This window comes from Melitaea cinxia, chromosome 16 (assembly GCF_905220565.1).
Source record: "Melitaea cinxia chromosome 16, ilMelCinx1.1, whole genome shotgun sequence".
NCBI classification, from domain to species: domain Eukaryota; kingdom Metazoa; phylum Arthropoda; class Insecta; order Lepidoptera; family Nymphalidae; genus Melitaea; species Melitaea cinxia.
The window spans coordinates 5,543,379-5,567,052 of record NC_059409.1 but is presented as its reverse complement, the minus strand read 5'-3'; the positions used below and the strand labels follow the sequence as shown (position 1 = coordinate 5,567,052).

At 32.5% G+C, this 23,674-nt stretch overlaps 1 protein-coding gene across 1 annotated transcript; it reads left to right on the top strand.

Moving 5' to 3' along the window:
* The first annotated feature begins 464 nt into the window (after positions 1–464).
* Positions 465–23,583, top strand: LOC123661284 (arylalkylamine N-acetyltransferase 1-like). Its single transcript, XM_045596271.1, has 5 exons — positions 465–579; positions 1,709–1,889; positions 7,443–7,648; positions 22,231–22,415; positions 23,303–23,583. Exons 1-4 carry the CDS (start codon positions 509–511, stop codon positions 22,412–22,414), a joined length of 642 nt encoding a protein of 213 aa, XP_045452227.1. The 5' UTR covers positions 465–508; the 3' UTR covers position 22,415; positions 23,303–23,583.
* The last annotated feature ends 91 nt before the right edge of the window (positions 23,584–23,674 follow it).

The following is a 23,674-nucleotide window of genomic DNA, read 5'->3' as shown; positions in this document are numbered from 1 at the left end:
GATTTACGATACATCCCAAATCGTTTTTTTTTTGTGTTATACATTTTTTTTTCAATCTTACGTAAATACCCATTGTTAATGATCCAGCGGGTTTATATATAATACGACAGACCTAAGTGCAGTTTGAATTAAAGATGAGTAAGCGTGTGACATTAAAACACTTCGCCATATCTTTTGTTCCCCATATCGTGTTACGGTGACACTAAAGCACAATATCCATTCATTCGGTCAGTTCGCATCACCTATATTCACTGGTTCAGACATTACTAAGTGTTAACTTTTCATCGGACAAAGACATCAAATCATTTTTCAATAATAATTATATCCATACAAATTCATTAAAATAAAGGAATTAAAATATAGACTGATTGTAAAAATGATACAAAGGTTTATAGGGATGATTCTTATCTTTAGTTCTTTAGTTCAACGAAATTAAAGTATTTTGTAATTGTAGTTGGCCGACGAGCTGCCAGCGCAGCTTTCGGAGCTGGACCTCCGGCCACGGACTATGGCTCCTTCGTTCACCCTGCGCAAGTTGACGCCAAAGGACAAGGAAGCAGCGATAGACTTCTTGAGAAGGTACCATCACATATAATTAATTACTCAAAGACACCGACGCAATAACAGAAATATCACTTAAAATATCACAATGTTTCTAACGACGTTTGAATATAATATTTGTCGAAAAAAAAAAATAGAAAAATTCATAATTTTCACGAAAATCATGAAAATCACGAAAATCGATGCTGATGTAAAATACATATATATAATCGTTAGATCATTCATTCATCACAGAATCTCAAAACCTACTTAACGTATAAATATAAAATTTGGTAGAGGACTATTTTATAGTTAGTAGACGTCCGCTAATAACGGACTTAAATAAATTATATATTTAATGGGATGAAAGTTTGTACGGCAAATCCATAATTTGTCGTAGAAACAAGAAATTTTATTTATGACTGCTTATAAAAATTAGTAAATATTTCATTACCTGTTTGTAAAAATTCTACCCTTAAAAGGTATTTTTATATTATTAAAAATTATTAAACACGTGTTTCAACGTTTGTATAAATTCTATCCTCACATGAATAACATAGGAGATGACAATTTGTATGTAAAATCGTCTTTTTTTATTTTTAAGCTAAACAACTTTTTTAATAAAACACTTTTTTCGGATTTTATCGCGGTTTATTGTTAACTTTTGATTCCCGACGTTTCGGATACTTTACAGCAACCATGGTCACGGGAGGACTGTCTCCTGACAGTCCTCCCGTGACCAAAGTGTTGAAAAAAGTGTTTTATTAAATGAGTAAAATTCGCGTAAACATTAGAAAACAATATCTAAACAACTTTGTTATAAGGCTACTAACCATAATTAGACGAGTGAAGCCACAGGCAAGAGTGTTAAAATTTTATACGTTTTATAATTTCCACTCCTGTCCAATTTTTATTCTAATTCTGCACTTAATAACTATTTCACGTTTTTATAAATTCATTAACTACAAAGTTACATATAGCGCACATCTCTGTTATTATGTGAATTTCGTTTTAAAAATAACGAGAACTATAAGTACGCCATGAACTTTCAAACGATACGCTATCAATTAAAAACATATAAAATTACAATTTGTTTGTAATCTTATATCACGAAGATTGCCATCAAACACTGTAACTGATTAGAATTATCGACGTTTTTCATTCATAGATTCTTCTTCCTTGACGAGCCACTGAACCAAACAATCAACCTTCTGGAAACACCTGAATCTCGATGCTACGAACTAGAAGACTACGCGGCCAGTTCGCTGGCTGACGGCGTGTCAGTTGCTGCAGTCGATGAAAACGGGGATTTCGTCGGTATCGTCATCAATGGACTGTCTAGAAGAGATGTAAGTATTCAATAATGTTGTTATAGGAAAAATGTATATCCACGTATTTGAGGTACCTTCGTTTTTTTTAAGTAGACCAATAGCGAAACTTTTTAATTCGACCCTCTTTTTAAGCAGACAAACTTGCGCTCATCTGAGTGTTTATAGGGGTTATAATCTGTATCATAAATTTATAAATATATTTGTAAATAAATAACGATTAACAAACACGAGAACACAACCGTTAAGCTTCGGAATGACTAATGGTGATGTCAGAATTAATTACGCGTATTTGTTGCAATAAAAGAAATGGCACATGACTAAGATAAAACTCGAGATGGACTATTAATTTAAGAGTGAAACACGACACTGGAACAAGTTCTCAGACACACAGGCGTCGACGACGTCATTGTCATCATCATGGGAAGATTTAGTTTTAACATTCATCATGGGAAGATTTAGTTTTAACTATCACATTTCATTCCCATTTTCTTTGAGCGTTATACAAGTTCTTAATGTTGCCGCAAATATATTCCTATATTTTACTAGCTGTCCCGATAAATATGCTACGATTATATTCTAACGATGACAAACAGAAAAAAAGAATTGTCCTATCCAGTCGTTCAAAAGCTAGGCGCGTACATACATTTTGACGATTCAATATCATTTACACATTTATTTAGTTTTAAACTAAGATAGAAAATAAAAATACATCGTATATGGAATCAGGGGTTCAAAAACTAACCTAACACAAGCATTTTCTATCTTGACGAACATCCATAAGGGTAAATTTCAGATATAAACTTATGAGCGTCAATCGAGCTGAGATCCATCTATGATTGATTGATCCATAATGATTTCATTATGCTATCAAACCATAATGCTGCGATATCATAACTGTTAAAAAGAAATATTCGAAAGTTATCGATCTAGCTTGGCCTTTTGGCTTCTGCTTTAGTAAAGTTAAGATCGTGATGCTGACAATAACTGAATATTCTGTTAACTCTTATCATTTAATACTCACTTGCTAAATGAGATTTGCTGTGTAGTTACGGCATTAAGAATATAGCCACCCCCTCTCTTCCCGTGGGTGTCGTAAGAGGCGACTAAGGGATAAAACAGTTCCACTACCACCTTGAAACTTAAAAAGCCGACCGATGGCGGGATAATAACCATCCAACTGCTGGAACACAGGCCGAAGACGGGCAGCAGCCACTTCAGTGCGACAAAGCCAGCCCTGCGGTCACCCACCCGCCTGCCCAGCGTGGTGATTATGGGCAAAACACATAAGTTCACTCCATTTTTGGCGCGAACTTGTGGAGGCCTATGTCCAGCAGTGGACTGTATTAGGCTGAAGTGATGTGAAGTGATACTAAATGAGTATTATTTTGTACAAAAAAGGTTTTCTATTACTTTCCAACACGTCACAAAGACAATTAATAATTGGAATTAAATAAGTGACAATATCAAATAGCCGTTTTAACATACTTGTACCTTAAATTTTTATTACACAAACGATGATTCATAAATTTAATAAACCCAATATAATAAACAATAATATTTACATACAATATTTTAAACTTGTTCTCAACAACCCTTTCCAAACTAAACCGAAACGTAAGCTATCCATTGTAAGATAATAAATACGAAACTTCCGCGCAGGTGTTGATTGAATGTCACCAAACGTGGTATGATTTTTAATAACCATGTTAACATTAAACGATTGTTTTCGTAACCTGTAATCTTGTATGCAAGTATGAGATAATAGCACTGGATCTAACATAATAGGCCTTTATTACTGGTTTTGTTTGGAGAATGTTATCTTGTAAGCCTTGAGAGACATTTAATCCATTCTTCGTGATTAATTCATTTGCTTTTTGTTAAAATTATAGATGTAAAATTACATTTGAATTTGTTATTAGATTCATTATTTTGGCGGTTTGAGAATTAATTGACATTGATGAATTTATTTTACAATTTTCGTGATGAATTTGCATAGTCTGATTTATACGGCGAATTGCGAGTGACAGAAAAACAATGAGTTTAACTTACTTCAATAGAATACCAAAAACGTTTCCCGGCCTTTCCCTTATCATATTTATGACCTTATTCAATTCATATTTTTAATAATCATTTTTTCAGTAATTATTATTAAACCATTATTGTATTTTAATAAATAACAATTATGACATTAGATAGATAGAGTTATAATTATATGACATTAGATAGATAGAGTTATTTAGAGAGATTAGATGGATGAGCCATGATTATTGTTTTTCTAAAATTAGAGAAAAGAGCCAAAATGTAATCAATACAAGTAAACAACTAATCCTTGGAGAAGACCAGAATAAGAAGATAATTAATATTAATAATTAAAATAATAATAAAATAAATTATTAATGTGCTGTGTGGCTACGGGTGCTGTGTGGCTACGGCACTAAAGAATTTAGCCACCCCCTCTCTTCCCGTGGGTGTCGTAAGAGGCGACTAAGGGATAACAAGGTTCCACAACCACCTTGGAACTTATGAAGCCGACCGATGGCGGGATAACCATCCAACTGCTGGCTTTGAAATACACAGGCCGAAGACGGGCAGCAGCGTCTTCGGTGCGACAAAGCCAGTACTGCGGTCACCAACCCGCCTGCCCAGCGTGGTGACTATGGGCAAAACACACGAGTTCACGTTATTTTTGGCGTAAACTTGTGGAGGCCTATGTCCAGCAGTGGACTGTATAGGCTGTAATGATAATATTAATCAGATAAACGTTCCACACCTTTTCGTATCTATCAGTCATGGCGCCATGAAATATAGCCTACAATTCTATTTAATACTTTAAAAATAAAAATAATAGATCAAAATTAACAATAAAAACCAAACGTTTAAATAATGCTTTGCATTGCACCACAGACTTAGGACAGACTCAGGCGGGAATCGAACCCGCAACCCACGCAGTAGAAAATAGGGTCACTACAAACTGCGCCAATGGGCGAGTCGAAATATTTCTATTATATTCTATTAAACTTGAATAAAATAATACAGTTTAAAATGAACGCAAGTATTAGTCACAGATATTTGATATACATAATTGAACGCCACGAGGAATTAGACACGATCGTTTTGTGATTCGATTATGCAACAAAATGAGTTGTAATACAAACCGATATTGAGCGGTTAGCTTAGTACTAAATAATACATTTTAAGGTACTATGTACGGTATTATAATAGCAAATTATTTAATTAAACTTGTTTTTAAAACGCTTCTCAATCTCGGCGGTGAAATATGAAATAAGGAAACCTATTCCTTTCGAAAGAAATGTTATGACGTTACGCTTTTATTCAATGGACTAGCTGTGCCCGCGGCTTCGCCCGCGTTGAAATTAGTGTGTCACAAAGTTTTGCCGGCAAACTTCCAGTGAAACTCTCATCAAAATCGGCTTAGCCGTTCCGTAAACCTTCCTCTTGCCAATGGTGGAGCCCTCTCTACAATGGTGAAACCGCATGAAAATCCTTTCAGTAGATTTTGAGCGAATCAATCACATACACTTTTGGGGACTTTGTTTTATAATACACTATTTGTTGCCCGCGATTACGTCCGCGTGGTTTTGAACATATGCATTACTATTAATATGATAACGCAAATTATTTTTTTATTTCAGTCACTTGAAATGCTTATCAAACTGAGTAACTTTTTAAAAGGCACAATTTAGTATAATTTAATAGTTATTTTTATAAAACCTCCCTATACACCATATTTTTGATTTTATTTTCAGGCTGTATATGTTTCATACAAACTATCAACCCCAATTAAACCCCCTTAGCGATGGAATATCGTAAAATCCGTTCTTAGCGGACGTCTGCTAACTATAATCTACATCCCTGCCAAACTTTATCTTTGTCCAACCTGGATGGATAGACCATCCAGCGGTTTTTGAGTTCTCGTGATGAGTGAGTCAGTGACCTTTCTCTTTTATATATATAGATTACGATGCATTATTTGGACACCTCCTCACCATCTATAGAGCATATATTTTAAATTTCAAGTCTCTTACTTCAAAAACATAAGACTTTCATACAAACTTCCGACCCCCGTTTTATCCCCTTAGGGGTCGATTTTCGTAAAATCAGTTCTTATCAGATGTTTACGTCCCATAAGGAACCTACCTGCCAAATTTCAAGTTTGTAGCTATTATAGTTTCGGAGATTTCGCGATGATTGAGTCAGCCTACCATCCCCCGTTTTAACCCCAAAAGGGAGTTAATTTCTAAAGATACATTATTTGGTCACCTTTCTACCATCTATAGAGCATATATTTTAAATTTCAAGTCTCTTACTTCAAAAACATAGGACTTTTATACAAATTTTCAACCCCCGTTTTACCCCCTTAGGGGTCGAGTTTCGTAAAATCCGTTCTTAGCGGATGCCTACGTCTTATAAGGAACCTACCTGCCAAATTTCAAGTTTGTAGGTGTTATAGTTTCGGAGATTTCGTGATGAGTGAGTGACCTTTCGCTTTTATATATATTATAGATTATAGATGAAAATTTAGATCGTAATCCAGTAGTAAGATATTTTCAGGGTTAACAGCCCGGATAACCTGTTAACGACAGAAAACACAATACTTTCAAATAAATTCCAATTGTATTTTTATTGTAATGACTATATTTTTCGTTTAACTATTTTTCATTTTTTTTAAATAATACATTTCTGCCATCATACATGGTTTAAAACTAAAAAATCTTCAAAGTTCATTGTATTACGTATATACAAAACATTCATATAAAATTCATGCAATACAAAATTAGTAGGAGTAAAGCCTAGTTGAACCATATTAAAATAGTATTTGGTCACAATTTTCGAACAATCTTTTACTTCTGTTTTAACTCCATTCAAGGAGTACAAATAGAACTATCACTAAGTTTAGGGGGGTATCCATAAATTACGTCACACATTAAGGGTTCGACGAAGTGTGTAACAAGGGGTTAAAAGGGATTCAAAATTTTATGATATTATATTCTAAAATAGAACATATCTAATTGTTTTGGTCCCGGTTGTTTTTATCATAAATACCTGATAGAGATTGTTACAAATAGTTCGGAACATATCCACCAACCCGCAGTAGAGCAGAGTGGCGGACTAAACTCCAAATCTTCTTCTACATGTATTTGTGTTTGTATTTGTGTTTGTATTTGTGTTTGTATTTGTATTCGTATTTGAACACGAAGAAAGAGCCTATGCTGTGAGATATTACAGGCTAAATGACTGTGAACTTGCACCAAAGGCTGCTACCAAAATTGATAAAAAATTTAAGCGTACATGTACTAATCTATAATATAAAAATGAGTCGCTGAATGTGTTGCTAAGCGCAAAACTCGAGAACGGTTGGACCGATTTCGCTAATTCTTTTTTTAAAATATTCCTAGAAGTACGAGGATGGTTATTACGGAGAGAAAAATTCTAAAAAAAAAATATTAAAATTAAAGAATCGACTGTTAGGCGATACGAAGTTCGCCGGGTCAGCTAGTGGTTAAATAAATATGATGGAATAACTTAAACTTATCCTATTTTTTGTTACAGGAAGTCGATTACACGGATAAGTCGGCAGACTGCCCAGATCCGAAGTTCCGAGTTATATTGAAAGTTCTCAGCGATCTCGATCGCCAGGCGCGGATTTGGGATAAGTTACCGCTATCCTGCCACACAGTCCTAGAAGTCCGGATAGCATCCACCCACTCTGGCTGGAGAGGAAGAGGACTCATGAGAGCTCTATGTGAAGAATCAGAGTAAGTTAAGATATAAATATACATTATCCTTTTAAGACTAAACCGAAGTAAATTTTCGTTAAAAATAAGTATACAAAAGAAAAGGCATCAGTCGCATGAAGTTGAAGACTTTCGACATTGACAGATCTGGAAATTCAGTATATGTAGATTTTTGTCCTTATCAACAAATAAATTCCATTTGACCCTATGTACAATAAAATTACAGCATACAAACGTGACTTTATATAATTTTGATGTATCTTCAATTCTCAATAATTCCTAAAATTGTATGCTTGTCCGTCTGTATATCACCTTTTTTATATTATAACTAACTGTGCTCGCTACTTCGTTCGCGTGGAATACTAACTTTGGACAGCATTTTCTCGGATATACGAGTATCTTTTGGTTTATTTTGGATTATGAACACCATCATTTGGGTATTTACATGTTCAACGTGAGTTTTTAAATTGTCATAACCTTTTTATTTATGAACCGACTGACATGAAACAAACACTAAATGTTAAGTGAAGCTTACCACAATATATTAGTGAAAACTACATCTAAATCAGATAAGCCGTTTCTGAGTAACGTGCACAAATGCACAGACAAACAGACAATAATTCTAACAACCATCATTTTGCTATTTGCGTTAATAAAGGTCTCATTATTGTTTTTTTACCGACTTCTAAAAAAGGAGGAGGTTCTCAATTCGACTTTATTTTTTATGTTATTTTTTATGTATGTTACTTAAGAACTTTTGACAGACTGGGTGGACCGATTTCGACAAAAAAAAATTTTAATCGAAAGATGGTGTGTGTCATTTGGACCCATTTAAATTTATTTGAGATCTAACAACTACTTTTGGAGTTATATCTAATAATGCGTTTTTACTTGACTATTTTTTCGTAGACCTACGTTGTAATATACCGCATAATTTTTTACTTGGTGTACCGATTTTGATGATTTTTAATTTAATCGAAAGTTGGTGTTTATCATGACATGATAAAACACCACATTGTGGTCACATTTAAATTTCATCGAGATCTGATTACAACTTTTTGAGTAATCTTTAATAACGCGTATTTACTTGAGTATTTTTTTGTCTACATACGTTGTATTACTTGTCGATGTAATTGAAGTCGGTTTTTTTTTTCGTTTGCGAGCAATTACAATTATTATCATATATCTTCCAAGTACAGACAGCGACCCTTTACATTTTTACTATATTTATTGATGATAATTGATTTTTATTTCAAATATAAGTTGTTGTGTAATTGCATTAAATTAATAATCTATTCTTATATTATGAAGAGAAAATATTCCATTATTTGTTTTTTTTTGCAATAAATGAACTCAAAAACTACTGAACCGTTTTGAAATATATTATTTTACTAGGAGAATGCCTCAATATCACTTACGATCAGTGACATCGGCTATATTTTAATGGGAAAAAACGCAATAACCAAAATCGTGTAATCGACGCAGAAGCCGGCGACGGAAATTTTTAGTTTTAATATAATATTAATAAAGTTAATGGGACAAGAGTTTTATAAAATTAAATTACTACGTACTTTGTAATTATAATTCAATTATATAATTGTTTATGACTGTTATAAAAACCTCATACAATATATTTATGCAGCATGTTTTATAAAATTAAAATAAATACACAGAGCGCATATTTCTAATATACACATACCTAACGTTTTTATTTTATTCCGCTATTGACAATGCTTGTGAATACACATTGGCGTGAGTAACATACTAGAAACTAGAGTTTCAGTTACTAAGCTACTGCTTATGTCTAGTACAATGTATACCTATGTACATTTATTATAAACTATAACAAGCCATTCTATATATAAGCCATGTTTATATTTTAATGAATGTTTTTTTTTTATATTTTCATATTTACTTATCATAACGAAGAAAGTGCTTTTGTACCGTAAGAATTCCTGAAATTTTCTTTGTTTTGACTGACTGAAGTTAATCGTTAAAATTTTAAGTTTCTAAGACTATGTACGTGTTCTTTCAAAGAGAATACGGAAACTTATACGCATAGACCTTTGCTCCTCTAATACGAGAGACATTAAAACTCTTATAGAGCAGAATAGAGGATCAAAGTTTTTAACAACCGTTTGCTCTTGCCCTCACATCCGAGACTCTAGAAATTTTAAGAACAGCTATACTCGTCGAGCGCACATAAACCTGAGACTGCTTAACGACAAAAGTCTTCGAGCAATGCTTTCGGCCTGTTTTAACATACGATGCCGACGTGGACACTGACGACGGGACTAGTCCACTAGTTTGAAGTCGCTCAGCGTGCAATGGAACGGGCTATGCTTGGGGTCTCTGTCAAAGATAGGTTTAGGAATGAGACTTTTCACAACAGAACGAAAGTAACCGACGTAGCCCACAGAATTATCAAATTGAAGTGGAAAGAGCAGACTTGTCCTGAAATAGAGACCGCGTGTTGTCAAATCCAGTGGTGGGCATCCTATGGCCCACTGGAGCGATGATCTACGTAAGATTGCCGGTGGGGACTGGATGAGAATCGTGGAAAACCGAGATATCCAGCACTGGACTGCGATAGGCTGAACTGACTGATTAGCTTTCTTTTCATTCAACTAGTTATGGCTGTTGTTTTGTTCCGGTAGGATTATAGCTACAATTGAAATTTAAGTTTAAACTGTATTTCGGCTACGTTTTCATACGAATATAACTCTTAAGATAACTTACGATTAATTCCGATGCTTAGAGTTAAGTATATATCGCATTTTAAATGCAGTGGATTATACACAAGTTTAATGTTTTTTGAAAATCGTGACTCAATTAACCCTTGTACAAAAAAAAAATCTTACTGACACTACGCTACAAAAACCTAGACGTTTTAGATAATTCTTATAAACCTTGTTTGGCTGAGCATTGATCAAACAGTCGGTTTCAGCTTCCCATATTAAGATTGTCGAGACAAAAAAAAAGTGATACCTTGATAAATTTTGTCAAACAATGTTCTAAATATATCACAAGGAAATAATTTCCAGGTTATTTAACATCTTAACGCACCGTATACAGTGTTGTCAAAATGATCTAATTAGAATGGACCTTGAGGCAAAAAACAACAGTCATTCTTAAATGACATTAAAAACAAATTTACATTGCACAATTAATCACAACTTTTTTTTTCAAATGACTAGCAAATTGGTCGCACTCTATATAGCCATTATATAGCGTTTTCAATATACTTAATCAGATTTTAGAACACATTTTCTTAGAGCTATAATATAATAGAAGCAATGAAATAATAGTAACTAACTAACATTATACAACTATTATAATATATTATATAATATGAGGCTTAATTTATAGAATATTCTTTGAATCTAATATGTCGACCTTACCAAGAAGGTCCAGAAGTGCTTCTTGCACGAATATTATAAGATATCAAATTTTAAAATAATAATAAATGGCAATAAAACATGGATCAAAGAGTTTTCTATGGAGACACTACTGATGAACCCTTATTTATCATGTTTGCCACAAAACTTTACATAAATGCTTGTAATTAGGAAAGGTTGAGGTACATTTATTATTTCTTGGTATCTTATCATCTATTATATGTATCTGATTGTTAATATTTTTCTCATCTTTATCCTATTCTAGTTAGTTATTTTGAATTTATCAATAATAAAAGTTTGATATAGATTTTATGTGTTAACATTATAAATCAAATTTAATTACCTATGACAAAAGGTCACAGGTCTAAACAAGTAAATAATTGTAATAAAAGAAAACCTTATACCTCTTTATCAACTTCCTCAAACAATTAATTCAATCAAACCTTTTTACATTTACCGTAATACCGTAATACAATTGAAGGAAGTTGCATTATTTCAAACGAGTCTTGTCTAGTTTGCCTTAGTTTTTTTTTTTATAAATCACAAGTAAACAAGTATGTCACTTCCATGCATTCGATTGTCATACGCGGTAGTGACATTAGAACAATCGTTTATAGCTGAAGGCTTCTGTGAATAAAAAAATATCACACAAGCAAAGACTTTAATATTGCAATTGACATCTATTAACATTGTGGGGACTTACGAGGATTATTTTGATGAAATAATCATTTAAATATAATAAAAATAAGTAAGGAATATTTAAATATTCTTACGTTTTAATTGTTGAAAAATTGGTATTAAAGACTTTTAAAAAAGATACATACATACATACATACTCGTATAATCACGCCTCTTTTCCGTAGAGGTAGGCAGAAACCACTTCTTTCCACTTGCTACGATCCTTACACACTTCTTTCGCTTCGTCCACTTTCATTATTCCCTTTATACATGCTCTTCGGTTTAGGGTACTCTTTACCAAGCTTTTTTTCAAGACGTCCCTTTTTTGGTCTCGTCCATCTAGGTCTACCCCTTCCAACCCTTCCAACCCTTCCATTCACACTCGCCTTATACACTTTTTTCGTCAATCGTTCTTCACTCATTCTCTCGACATGGCCAAACCATCTGAGCACACCTTTCTCAATTTTTGTCATTACATCTTCTTTCAGACCACAACGTGTCCTTATCTCACTATTTCTTATCCTGTCACTTAGTGTAACTCCTATCATACTTCCTAATGCTCTCATCTCAACGGCATTTATTCGGCTTTCATGTTTCTTCTACCATACCCAACTTTCACTTCCGTACATGAGTGTCGGAACCAACTCCCCCTCATGCACAGCCAAACGAGCCTTGTTACACACCTTCCGCCTGCTCATAAAGGAGTACAAAGCTCCGTTTACCCTGTTTCCTGCATTTACTCTTTCAATATCACTCTCACGCTTTCCATCTCTTGTAAACTTTGAACCCAGATACACAAACTCATTCACCTGTTCAATTTGTTCATCTCCAATCACGATATTGCAGTCTGTCACTGCCTCATCTCTTTCAAACACCATCACTTTCGTCTTCTTTATATTCATCTTCATTCCCGTCCCTACAAAAGCTCCACTCATAGCAGTTTCAATCTGCTGCAACTTCTCGGTCGAAGACGCAAGTAATACTTGGTCATCAGCATAGAGAAGACATTTGACGAGTAACTCATTCATTCTCAACCCAATTTCATTCTCTTTTAAATCTGTCTGTAAAAAAGGATATTTAAGAAACTATTTTGTATATTTGTCGCTTTTTTAAAAATGGGCTTTTGTTTAAATAATTTAGTAACTCTTTCATAGTCACATTTAGATTTTATCATTTCCATTAATATTTTAATTTGATAGATCTATTTCAGGACAGTGAAACTGTTAGGTATTCTATCTCATTCTCATAACACTACGTAAAACGTGGCAAGTAATTCACTGCATAACAATGTGCAAGCTCGTATCTAGGTTACGAAAACAAAAATTACTGTCCTCCGAACGAAACAACTTCATCTATAGCTAAATAACTCATTAATAAAATGGCGTGAAACAATAAAATTGTTAAATTATTACGCTGTCCATTCCTCACATTTAATTTAACAGTCCATTCTTAACAAGCTGTCGCAGAGCAAACGTGACAGTAGACCCATTTTGTACAATTACAACGTCAACCTTTGTTATTTATAATCATTTAGGGACATCGTGTATATCTTATATTGTTTTCGGTTAAATTAATATGAATAACACCGCTTATTATAAGTTTTGGAACTGTGCACAGAGAATATAATTTTTTATAAAGTTTGTTCCGCATTTCAAACGCAAATTAGAAATATTGTAAGTTTTTTTTATATATAAAGTTATATCCACAGGCTTATAGTGCCCGTGCTTTTGTTATTCCGATTTTTAGTTTTGTTACTGATCGTTTACTTGTTACACTACTGCAGCTTACATTAAGAGAACTAATTATTCTATCTTAGTATCCCTAATGCAGACGTGAGTCCACCGACCAAAATTATGCTAAATTTAATTGATATCTTACATGCAAAAAGACATAGAATTATATTGCGCCTTACTTTAATTATTGTTTTTATTGTTATTATTATTATTATTATCTTTGTTTATATTACACTTACTTGCTTATCTATAATATATGTACACTTATTGTCTAGTTAACGTATATGTACACTTATGGCCTACTTGGCCTGGCCTACTTACAATATACACTTAACCTATGTTATTATTAGTAGTTTTTTATTCCTTAGTATTAAATATTGTAAGTTGAAGGAGGTTAGATGTAAATATTAACAGATATTAACAAAAAAGTGTGTGTCCTTATGTACGCACGTAAGGAGTTATACTTTACTGGCTAGCTAACTTCACGTTGCTAACTTCTTCGTTGACTAGCTAACTTCAGGGTGTCGGGGTTTTTTTTTTCGTGAAGGTGTGCGCGCGCATCCTAAAAATTTACTCTCGAAATTTTTCCCTAACGCGCCAAATGAAGTATAACTCCAAAAAATCGTATCTATATATCGGTATCATTTAAGTTAAAGAAACGCGGTAGGTAAATATCCCTGTGGAAAAACTCCGATATAAAATGTTAAGTTCCATTAGGGATCCTGATAGTTCTGTCTGGATCGAAAAAGTTCCAGATAAAAATTGTATTTAAACGTATCAAATTTGAATAAAGTATTTGGAATCCCTGTTTCAAACATACAATAGTTTACAATAACTTCCTATCAACCATCGTTTTTTATTTGGAACTTTCAGCAGGGATTTTAAATACTTAAACTTTTTAGCAAAAATTGTGTTTTTCATCTCATAAACGTTAATTGTAAACTGGTTTTAATAGTTTTATTTCACTAATGTATATGAAGGGCTTTATGATTTTTATATACAAGTTGTGGAAAAGGCTTATACGGGACTTTATCACGAGTAATATTTATTGACAAACTTTTCTTTGGATATGTGTATTATTTAAAGTCTTACATTGTTTTCTTACTGCATTCTGTTCTGTGTAGCGTGCATGAGTTGCATTACTAAACATCGTTCATCACATTCAATTTCTGTAGTGTCGCAGATTGCGCGTGACAATTAAAGAAAATAACTTTATTAATAGACTATATTTTTACGTATAATAATTTTAGTTACGAATTAATTTAATATACAAAACATTTTATAAATATTTAAACCTGTTTTACAGTAAATGATAGATTACCTAATACTACAAATATGTATAAATATAGGTACAACTAAGGAAAAATTTGATTTTTTGTTTGTTGAAATAGATTTCAAAACTACTCGACCAATTTTAAATTTCTTACCCCAGAAGAATACTTTGTCAATGGTCAACAAAGATTTTAATTTAAAAGAAGAAAACGGAATAGCCAAAATAGTGTATTTGGATTACAAAGTGCGAGCAAAGCCGCAGACGATAAACTTAGTACCTATTACATAAAACAAAAGTATATAACTATTGTAACTATTTGTGTAAAAAAATTAACTGTTTGGGTACGTATTAAAATTTTAAAGAACGACTATGATTGTGTAATAAAAGGAAGAAAGCAGGATCTGGCTAACGAAAAAAATTTTAAGTGGTTCAAAATTAGTTTTTCTTAATTTTCTTTTTCCTCAGTAAAAAAAATTTAAATGGAATTTTCATTTGTTATGTTAAACAATTTATGACCAATTTTGAACTACGACTTCCAAAAAAGGAGGAGGTTCTCAATTCGACTGTATTTTTTTTTAATGTATGTTACATCAGAACTTTTGACCATGTGGACCGATTTCGACAATTTTTTTTTAATCGAAAGGTTGTGTGTGCCAATTGGTCCCATTTAAATTTATTTGACATCTAACAACTACTTTTCGAGTTATATCTAATAATGCGTTTTTACTTGACGCTTTTTTCGTCGACCTACGTTGTATTATACCGCATAACTTTCTACTGGATGTACCGATTTTGATAATTCTTTTTTTGTTGGAAAGGAGATATCCCTAGTTTAGTACCATGATAAGGAAACCAGGATCTGATGATGAGATCCCAGAGAAATTGAGGGAAAGTCTTGAAAATCTGCAATAACTTTTTACTGGGTGTACCGATTTTAATAATTTTTAATTTAATAGAAAGCTGATGTTTGTTATGTAGTCACATATAAATTTTATTGAGATCTGATAACTACTTTTTGAGTTATCTTTAATAACGCGTAGTTACTTGACTATTTTTTCGTCGATCTACGTTGTATTACTCGACGATGTAATTGAAGTCGGTTTTTTTTCGTTTGCGAGCAAACACAATTATTTATTCGATTTTGTAAAATATAAACATTATTTAGGTATTTAAGCATTAGTTTTAAGAAAAGAAAGCCCTGGTGAGGTTATCATTTATTTATATAATGGATCTGTTGTAAACATATTGCTATTCATCGTTTGCCTTTGAAACAATCCTAGTGTTATTTTAAAATTCTGGCCCTTAACTATCGAGTGCATGCTAGGTCATCTACTCGTATCAATGTTATATAATATTGCGGACTTCATAGTAACTTAGCGTCATACATTTATTTATTTCTATTTATATTTTCTAATATTTATTCGTGATATATGTATATTTTGCTTGAAAATTTTGAAAATGTACATAGGTGTCAACCGAATATTGCAGTATGCATGCTTGTGTTACTATGTATTGTAGCTAAAATTGCAATATGTAGTAGGTAAACTTTTTTTTTCAATATAAATAGTCTAAGATAGATAATAGATATATCATCTTAGACTAAGATATCAAAGATTAAGTTAAATCAGCCAATTGTTATTGTTAATGTTCGCGTCAAATACATGTCGAATAGCATTGTCTTATTTGTTGCTTACGCAGGTGAGTAAGCTTGGGTACAAAAACAGATGCGACATGCGGACAAGATGATAGCGTGTTCACTTAATCAAAAAGTCTGTTATAAAAACTTTATACGAATAATACATAAATACAGGTGTGGCTACCTACCACATAAAATTACTATTACTACTCAAGTAATATTTGTCCATCGAACGTTTTGACGGCTAAAGTATATTTTAAAAATTCATGTTTTTTTTTCAATAACCTAAGCTTAGCCTAATGGATATTTGCGACCAGTCCAGCTTTCCCTGTAGTTTTTAACCGACTTCAAAAAAAGAGGAGGTTACTCAATTCGACCGTATATATATTTTTTATGTAAGTTCAGGGATAACTTCGTCTTTTATGAACCGATTTTGATAATTCTTTTTTTTTGGAAAGGAGATATCCCTGGTGTGGTACCATGATAAGGGAACCAGGATCTGATGATGGAATCCCAGAGAAATCAAGTGAAACTCTCGAAAATCCGCATAACTTTTTCTGGGTGTACCGATTTTGATAATTTTTAATTTAATCGAAAGCTGATGTTTATCATGTGGTCAAATATAAATTTTATCGAGATCTGATAACCAGTTTTTGAGTAATCTTTGATAACGCGTAGTTGCTTGACTATTTATTCGTCGATCTACGTTGTATTACTTGTCGATGTAATTGAAGTCGATTTTTTTTTCGTTTGCGAGCAAACACAATTATTGTTTGCCAGCAAACACAATTATATGAAGTGCTAAATATACACTTAGGGTCTGTTTGTTAGTAACCTATTTATGGTCTGTCTGTATGAGTCTGTGTGTATGTCTGTATCTGTGTCAATGTAAATGTGGATCTTAATTTTATACCTATAATCAATGTAAACAAAAAAAAATTAGATATGTTTTAAAAGCGTTTGATTAGAAATAAATTATTTATATAAAAACTAGAATAAAGTGAAGCGGTAATATAAGGTCAGTAGAATATATCCAATTAATATTAAAATTACATTTAAATCATTATAGATAAGCACTTACTTATTTCTCAATAAATTTAATAAAATTTAATAAAATGACATATTTTTCGTGAACACGTGAAATAATCCGCCAATCCCTATCAAAATGAGCATAAAACATAATGATTATAAAGGGATGGATGGATTAATAGGTAATTATAATTATGCTTGTTAGTCTCAAGTCAATAGCTGAAGACTTGGATTATCACAAAGAACGCTTCTTAACTCGAAATTTTCATAGAGATAGACTTACAGGACAGTAAAATTTCGAAGCTTACAAGGAAAGTCTTTCCGCTGACCCCCTTCGATTTCAATTAAATTGAAATATGTTATTCTGCATCAAAATCTAAGAGACACGTATTTTTTTTTATCGGCGGAAAAACGTTTCTAAGGGGTGAAAATATCCCCTAAAGTTGAGACCTCCGAGGGTAGTTTTCAGGTTTCGCCTATTTTCACTCGAGATAAGCGAATGCACCCAAATGGATAATCAACTTAATGATAAACGATGGAAAATGCAACTGGTTTCATATCGGGGGGTTGCACAGGAAAAAAGTTATAGGGGTTGAAATTCACAAAATCGTTATAACAAAAAAACTATAGCACCTATCTCGATGGTTTCAATTGCATTTTGAAGAGGGCAAAAAAGTAGTAGATACGGGTTTTTGCGTTTTTACCGCAAATGAAGTTAAGGGGGTGAACTACCCCTATATATGTTTACAGTAAATCTCAATAAAACGGCAGTATTTCTTTGTTTTCTTATTTCTTCTCCTTGTGATACGTGTTTTCTTTCAATTTTCAACGTCTACATCTCAAACGATGGATAGATTTTTCTGGAAATAGCATTTCCATAACTGGTGAAAGCGATAGAACCTAAAGTGTGCGTTCAATCTTAATAAGTTGTTTTTTATTTGAAGGCAATTTAAGACACTAGTTATACTTAAAAGATTTAATTTTCAATGTATTTAAGCAATGAATTTTACCTAATTGAGCAAGGAAATTTCGAAACAATAAAATTTCCCTCTGAAAATTCTACCACTCTATCAATTTTTTATTTTTTGTCACTTTTTACGGTATCCATACCAATCACATCCGTAGTTTCAAAGAATTTTCTTATTTATTTATTTTTCCCGAAAATTACATATGGGTTAATTTTTACGGATCACCATTTTTTTTATAAGTCAATATTGAATAAGCCAGAAGATGAATTCCAAAAATATCTACACTTTTTGATCTCACGAAAATTTAGTAAATATTGACGCAGTTTCATAGTTATCATAACTCCCCTCTTTCTTAACGGTGTTATCTGGGAATCACTTCTGTTCAGTTTGTGACTCGCTCTCAAAATTAGATTTCAAATACGACGTAGAAGCAGTAACAAAACAGCGATCGCGGCATATTTTCACCACAGTCGGCTATTTTTTTTTACAGGAATGCAGGCACTTGTAATTCGAGACTATTTAAAACGAAATTGTAAATATTAATCAAAATGAAGATAAATCCTTTGAACGTTATTAGAATGCTTCTCGCAACTTTTGAAGTTATGCATTTACCGGATTCACCAGTAAATAACGATGAAATACAATTGAAAGAAAACTTTGAAAATATTTTGTTGACTGCAATGAACGAATACAGTGGTTTCGAAACGGTGGAAGAAAATTCTTTGCATTTTGAAGAACCGTTCAAGGATTGGAAAATGGAAGTTGTTGGAGATAAACCAAAAGTGAACACTTTTGGTTCTATCGCTTTCACCAGTTATGGAAATGCTATTTCCAGAAAAATCTATCCATCGTTTGAGATGTAGACGTTGAAAATTGAAAGAAAACACGTATCACAAGGAGAAGAAATAAGAAAACAAAGAAATACTGCCGTTTTATTGAGATTTACTGTAAACATATATAGGGGTAGTTCACCCCCTTAACTTCATTTGCGGTAAAAACGCAAAAACCCGTATCTACTACTTTTTTGCCCTCTTCAAAATGCAATTGAAACCATCGAGATAGGTGCTATAGTTTTTTTGTTATAACGATTTTGTGAATTTCAACCCCTATAACTTTTTTCCTGTGCAACCCCCCGATATGAAACCAGTTGCATTTTCCATCGTTTATCATTAAGTTGATTATCCATTTGGGTGCATTCGCTTATCTCGAGTGAAAATAGGCGAAACCTGAAAACTACCCTCGGAGGTCTCAACTTTAGGGGATATTTTCACCCCTTAGAAACGTTTTTCCGCCGATAAAAAAAAATACGTGTCTCTTAGATTTTGATGTAGAATAACATATTTCAATTTAATTGAAATCGAAGGGGGTCAGCGGAAAGACTTTCCTTGTTAGTAGATACGTAATTATTAGGACTATTTGAGACTTCAGATAATAGCGCGAAATAAAACTTGATTAAAACTAAAACGCAATTATAAAATTAACGTTTTTTAATGATTATATTTACGAGGAAGAGATGTGTGACAATAATTATGTTTTCCGAGCTGTCATAAAACAACATGAACAAAAACCATGACACAAACGAAATGAAAATGCTATAGTGGGCAGCGGGAGTCACAAGACTTGATAAAGTACGAAATGAGTATATTAGAGAATGTGTGAAGGTCGCACCCATTGTAAATAAGACGGTGGAATACGGGCACGTGTTGAGACAGAACGAATGTAACCCCGTAAAATCTGTCCTAACTGTCCTGGACAAAAAAAAGGGTAGATGAAGACCACAGGCCACGTAGTAGACAACCGTTACAAAAGTTCTGATGCTGGCAAACTTAGATATAGGGAGAACCGAAATTCGTCTGACTTGACGAAGGAATACAAGGAGACCCGCCCCCAAATAAAGGGAAGAGGCACGGAAGAAGAAGCCTTTTATTGATTGTAAGGGGACTGAAAATATTGTGGAGATGGCAACTCTATTTACCATGTCCGTGCTAATTAGTCTTATAACTATAGATATTGTAGAATAATAAACGTAATTGCTTTGTGCTATGCATATTATGTAGGTATATTATTATTTTTAATGAAAAATTAGTTTAGCTATTAAATAATTTAATCAATTACCTTACAGATATTTCCGTGAGTTCGATATACAAGTATGATTGACTTTTCCGCTGTAACTCTAACCTATAAAAATTATTGTGTTTTTTATTGTATAATATCTATACATCTATACAAATAAATAAAATTGGAGTGTCTGTTTGTGATATTAAAATAACCGATTTTTACTAAATACGGGTGGTACACATACTTATACAAAAAAGACATTTATACAATTTTTGTCTGTCTGTTTGTTCCGGCTAATCTCTGAAACGGCTGGATCGATTTTGAAAGGACTTTCACTGGCAGATAACTGATGTAGTAAGGAGTAACTTAGGCTAATTTATTTTAGATTTTTTTTTTATAACTCTGCGAACTGAACAATAACTTTTTTGTTAAATCACAACACATAATCACAGCTAGTATACGAATATAAACAAAGATCGAACATTAATGTGGCGTATGAATAATTTGTCCAAAATAATGGTGATTCACTTTACAAAATAAGAATTAACTGAGCACTGTAAAATAATAATAGTAGGTATCAATATTATATTTTTAAAATACGGTGAAAAAAATGACCTTTAAGTTCTTAAAGTACTTACAGGTCATATTTTCAGGCATCATAATCTCGTGATTTCTTTTACAACTTCACAAGTTTAAAAGACAAGACAGGATATCTGTCGGGCCAGTTACTAAACACATATCTAAACATAGTTAAATAACTCATTGCCAAAAAGACCTCAAAGTCGTATTACCAGTATTGTGTTACAGGTCATATTTTCAGGCATCATAATCTCGTGATTTCTTTTACAACGTCACAAGTTTAAAAGACAAGACAGGATATCTCTCGGGCCAGTTACTAAACACATATCTAAACATAGTTAAATAAGATAACTCATTGCCAAAAAGACCTCAAAGTCATATTACCAGTATTGTGTTGTACCAGTTTTAATTATGTTCATTAGCCAAATAGAGCAGAACATGTTGTTTGCATTAGCATGTCTTTGTTTCTTTTTGACTAGAAGGCTACGAGTTTCGTGAATGATGTTAATGAATAACGTTTCATGATACCCAATGATTAGAACACCGGTCATTTTAATAGCGTGATTTAAAATACACTTTAATTTCAATAAGACAGCTTATTCAGGTAACGCGGTTGAAAAATTAAACGGATAATTAGTTTTTAAACGCGATCTTGAATCGTTCAATGTATTGAAAAGAATAAATTATGTCCAAACATGAATACCTGTCAGTTACACTCTCATAATTTTTGCATTTATATACAAAACATGTGATATTTGATTGTATTTTTCTAAAACAATACACTTTTTTCACATCAAAAATTCTATACGACAAAAATAATGTTGAACGTAAATTCATTGAAGCGTAACAAATTACCATACAAGTGAATTAATATTTCAATTTAAATGGACTTTATTACAAATATCATTCACTGCATTGTTCTTTCTTTTTTTTTATTTAAGTTGTAAACGTTTAAAACTCAATATAGTACTGAAATTATTATATTTTAGTAGCTCAACCGGCAAACTTCGAACCTACCATCTTCTTTTTTGTGAATACGTCGATATTTAACAAATAGTTTTTTGATTTACAAACTTTGCCCTAACAATAACGAACACTACAAATAATAAAGAAATACCCATCTAATTTGTAGCAGTCGTTTGAAAGTTATGCTCGTACATACATTTCAGTGATCCATTTTTATTTATACAGGATATATATATCGAATAAAACTATAGAATTAAACTATATACTTTTTATTTCTATTTATAGACGTATAGGAAAAGAAATCGGCGCAGGTGCCTTACGAATGGACACCACATCTGCTTTCTCAGCTGCTGTAGCTGAACGCCTGAAATACAAAAAAGTGTACGACGTCTTATACTCTGACATGCCAGACGCACCTCACCCTGAACCACCGCATCTTGAAGCAAGAGTGTACATAAAAGAGTTTTAAGGTAAAAGATGTGTTTTTTTTTTTTTTTTTTTAATATTGTAAAGAATAAAATAAAATATTATTTTACAATAGATAAACGAAAAAACGAAACCAACGAACTGACCTTTAAACGTTTATTGTGCTATCGACTACTAAATATCTCATCACAACTCGTAACAGAGGAACAATAGTCATAATTTTTAATACAGTTTAAACCTTATACTGGATAGGTCAATATATATCGACGTAGCATGAAGAATCTATGATACGAATATGAATACTATTTTTAGCCGACTTCCAAAAAAGGAGTAGGTTCTCAATTCGATTGTATTTTGTTTTTAATGTATGTTACCTCAGAACTTTTGATTGGATGGACCGATCTCAATAAATTTTTAATCGAAAGATTGTGCGTGTCATGTTGTCTCATTTAAATTTAATTGAGCTCTGCCAAGTACTTTTTGAGTTATATCTAATAATACCCATTTAGTTGACTATTTTTTCGTGGACCTACGTTGTATTATACTGTATAACTTTTTACTGGGTGTACCGACGTTGATGATTCTTGTTTAAATCGAAAGCTTATGTTTGTTATGTGGCTCCATTTAAATTTTATCAAGATCTGATGCGTACTTTTTGACTAATTGTCGTTTGCGAACAAACACAATTATCCCTGCTGAAAACTCCAAATAAAAAACGATTATTTGTATGGGAAGTTATTGTAAACTATTCTGGGTTTGAAACGGAAGGGATTCCAAAGTTTTTATAAGATTTTTATCTGGGCTATCTGATCCAGATTGACCTATCTGAAATCGAATTTCAAACAAAAGTTTTTAAAGTGGTGAAAATTCGTCGTACCATGCGTAACTGTTAATATAAATATATTAATTAATTCATTTTTATTTGTTGCAGGTCTTCTTATGTCATCATTAGGAGTTATGCTGTAACTAAATCAGAAAAATAGGCAAATTGCCCAAATACGTGAAATAAACACTATCCAGTTCGAGTTTACATAAACACAGTTTGAACATGCTAGTAACTTAACTGATTCTAATAGAATAATAATAGATTTGATCGGGAGTAAACTGTAAGGTCGGATTGCTTAATAAACAGTTCCGCGCAAATAAAAAGTCAAAAAGTCAAACTAAAAATGTATTAATTTTATTAATGCTTGGGTTGTTTGGAAGAAATGGCTAAATAGCCATAAGTCCGCCCATTGTACTTCATAGTCTGTAAATATTTTTTAAATGTGTTTATTGTTTAAAATGTAGTTGTGGTGTACAA

What these genes read in the sequence shown, in the direction of transcription:
- LOC123661284 (XM_045596271.1), top strand. Translation starts at nt 509, where the DNA reads ATGGCTCCTTCGTTCACCCTGCGCAAGTTGACGCCAAAGGACAAGGAA. An exon ending in ATGGACTGTCTAGAAGAGAT is followed by an intron (nt 1,890 to 7,442) that starts GTAAGTATTCAA and finishes TTTTTGTTACAG; the next exon opens with GAAGTCGATTACACGGATAA. An exon ending in GCTCTATGTGAAGAATCAGA is followed by an intron (nt 7,649 to 22,230) that starts GTAAGTTAAGAT and finishes TTCTATTTATAG; the next exon opens with ACGTATAGGAAAAGAAATCG.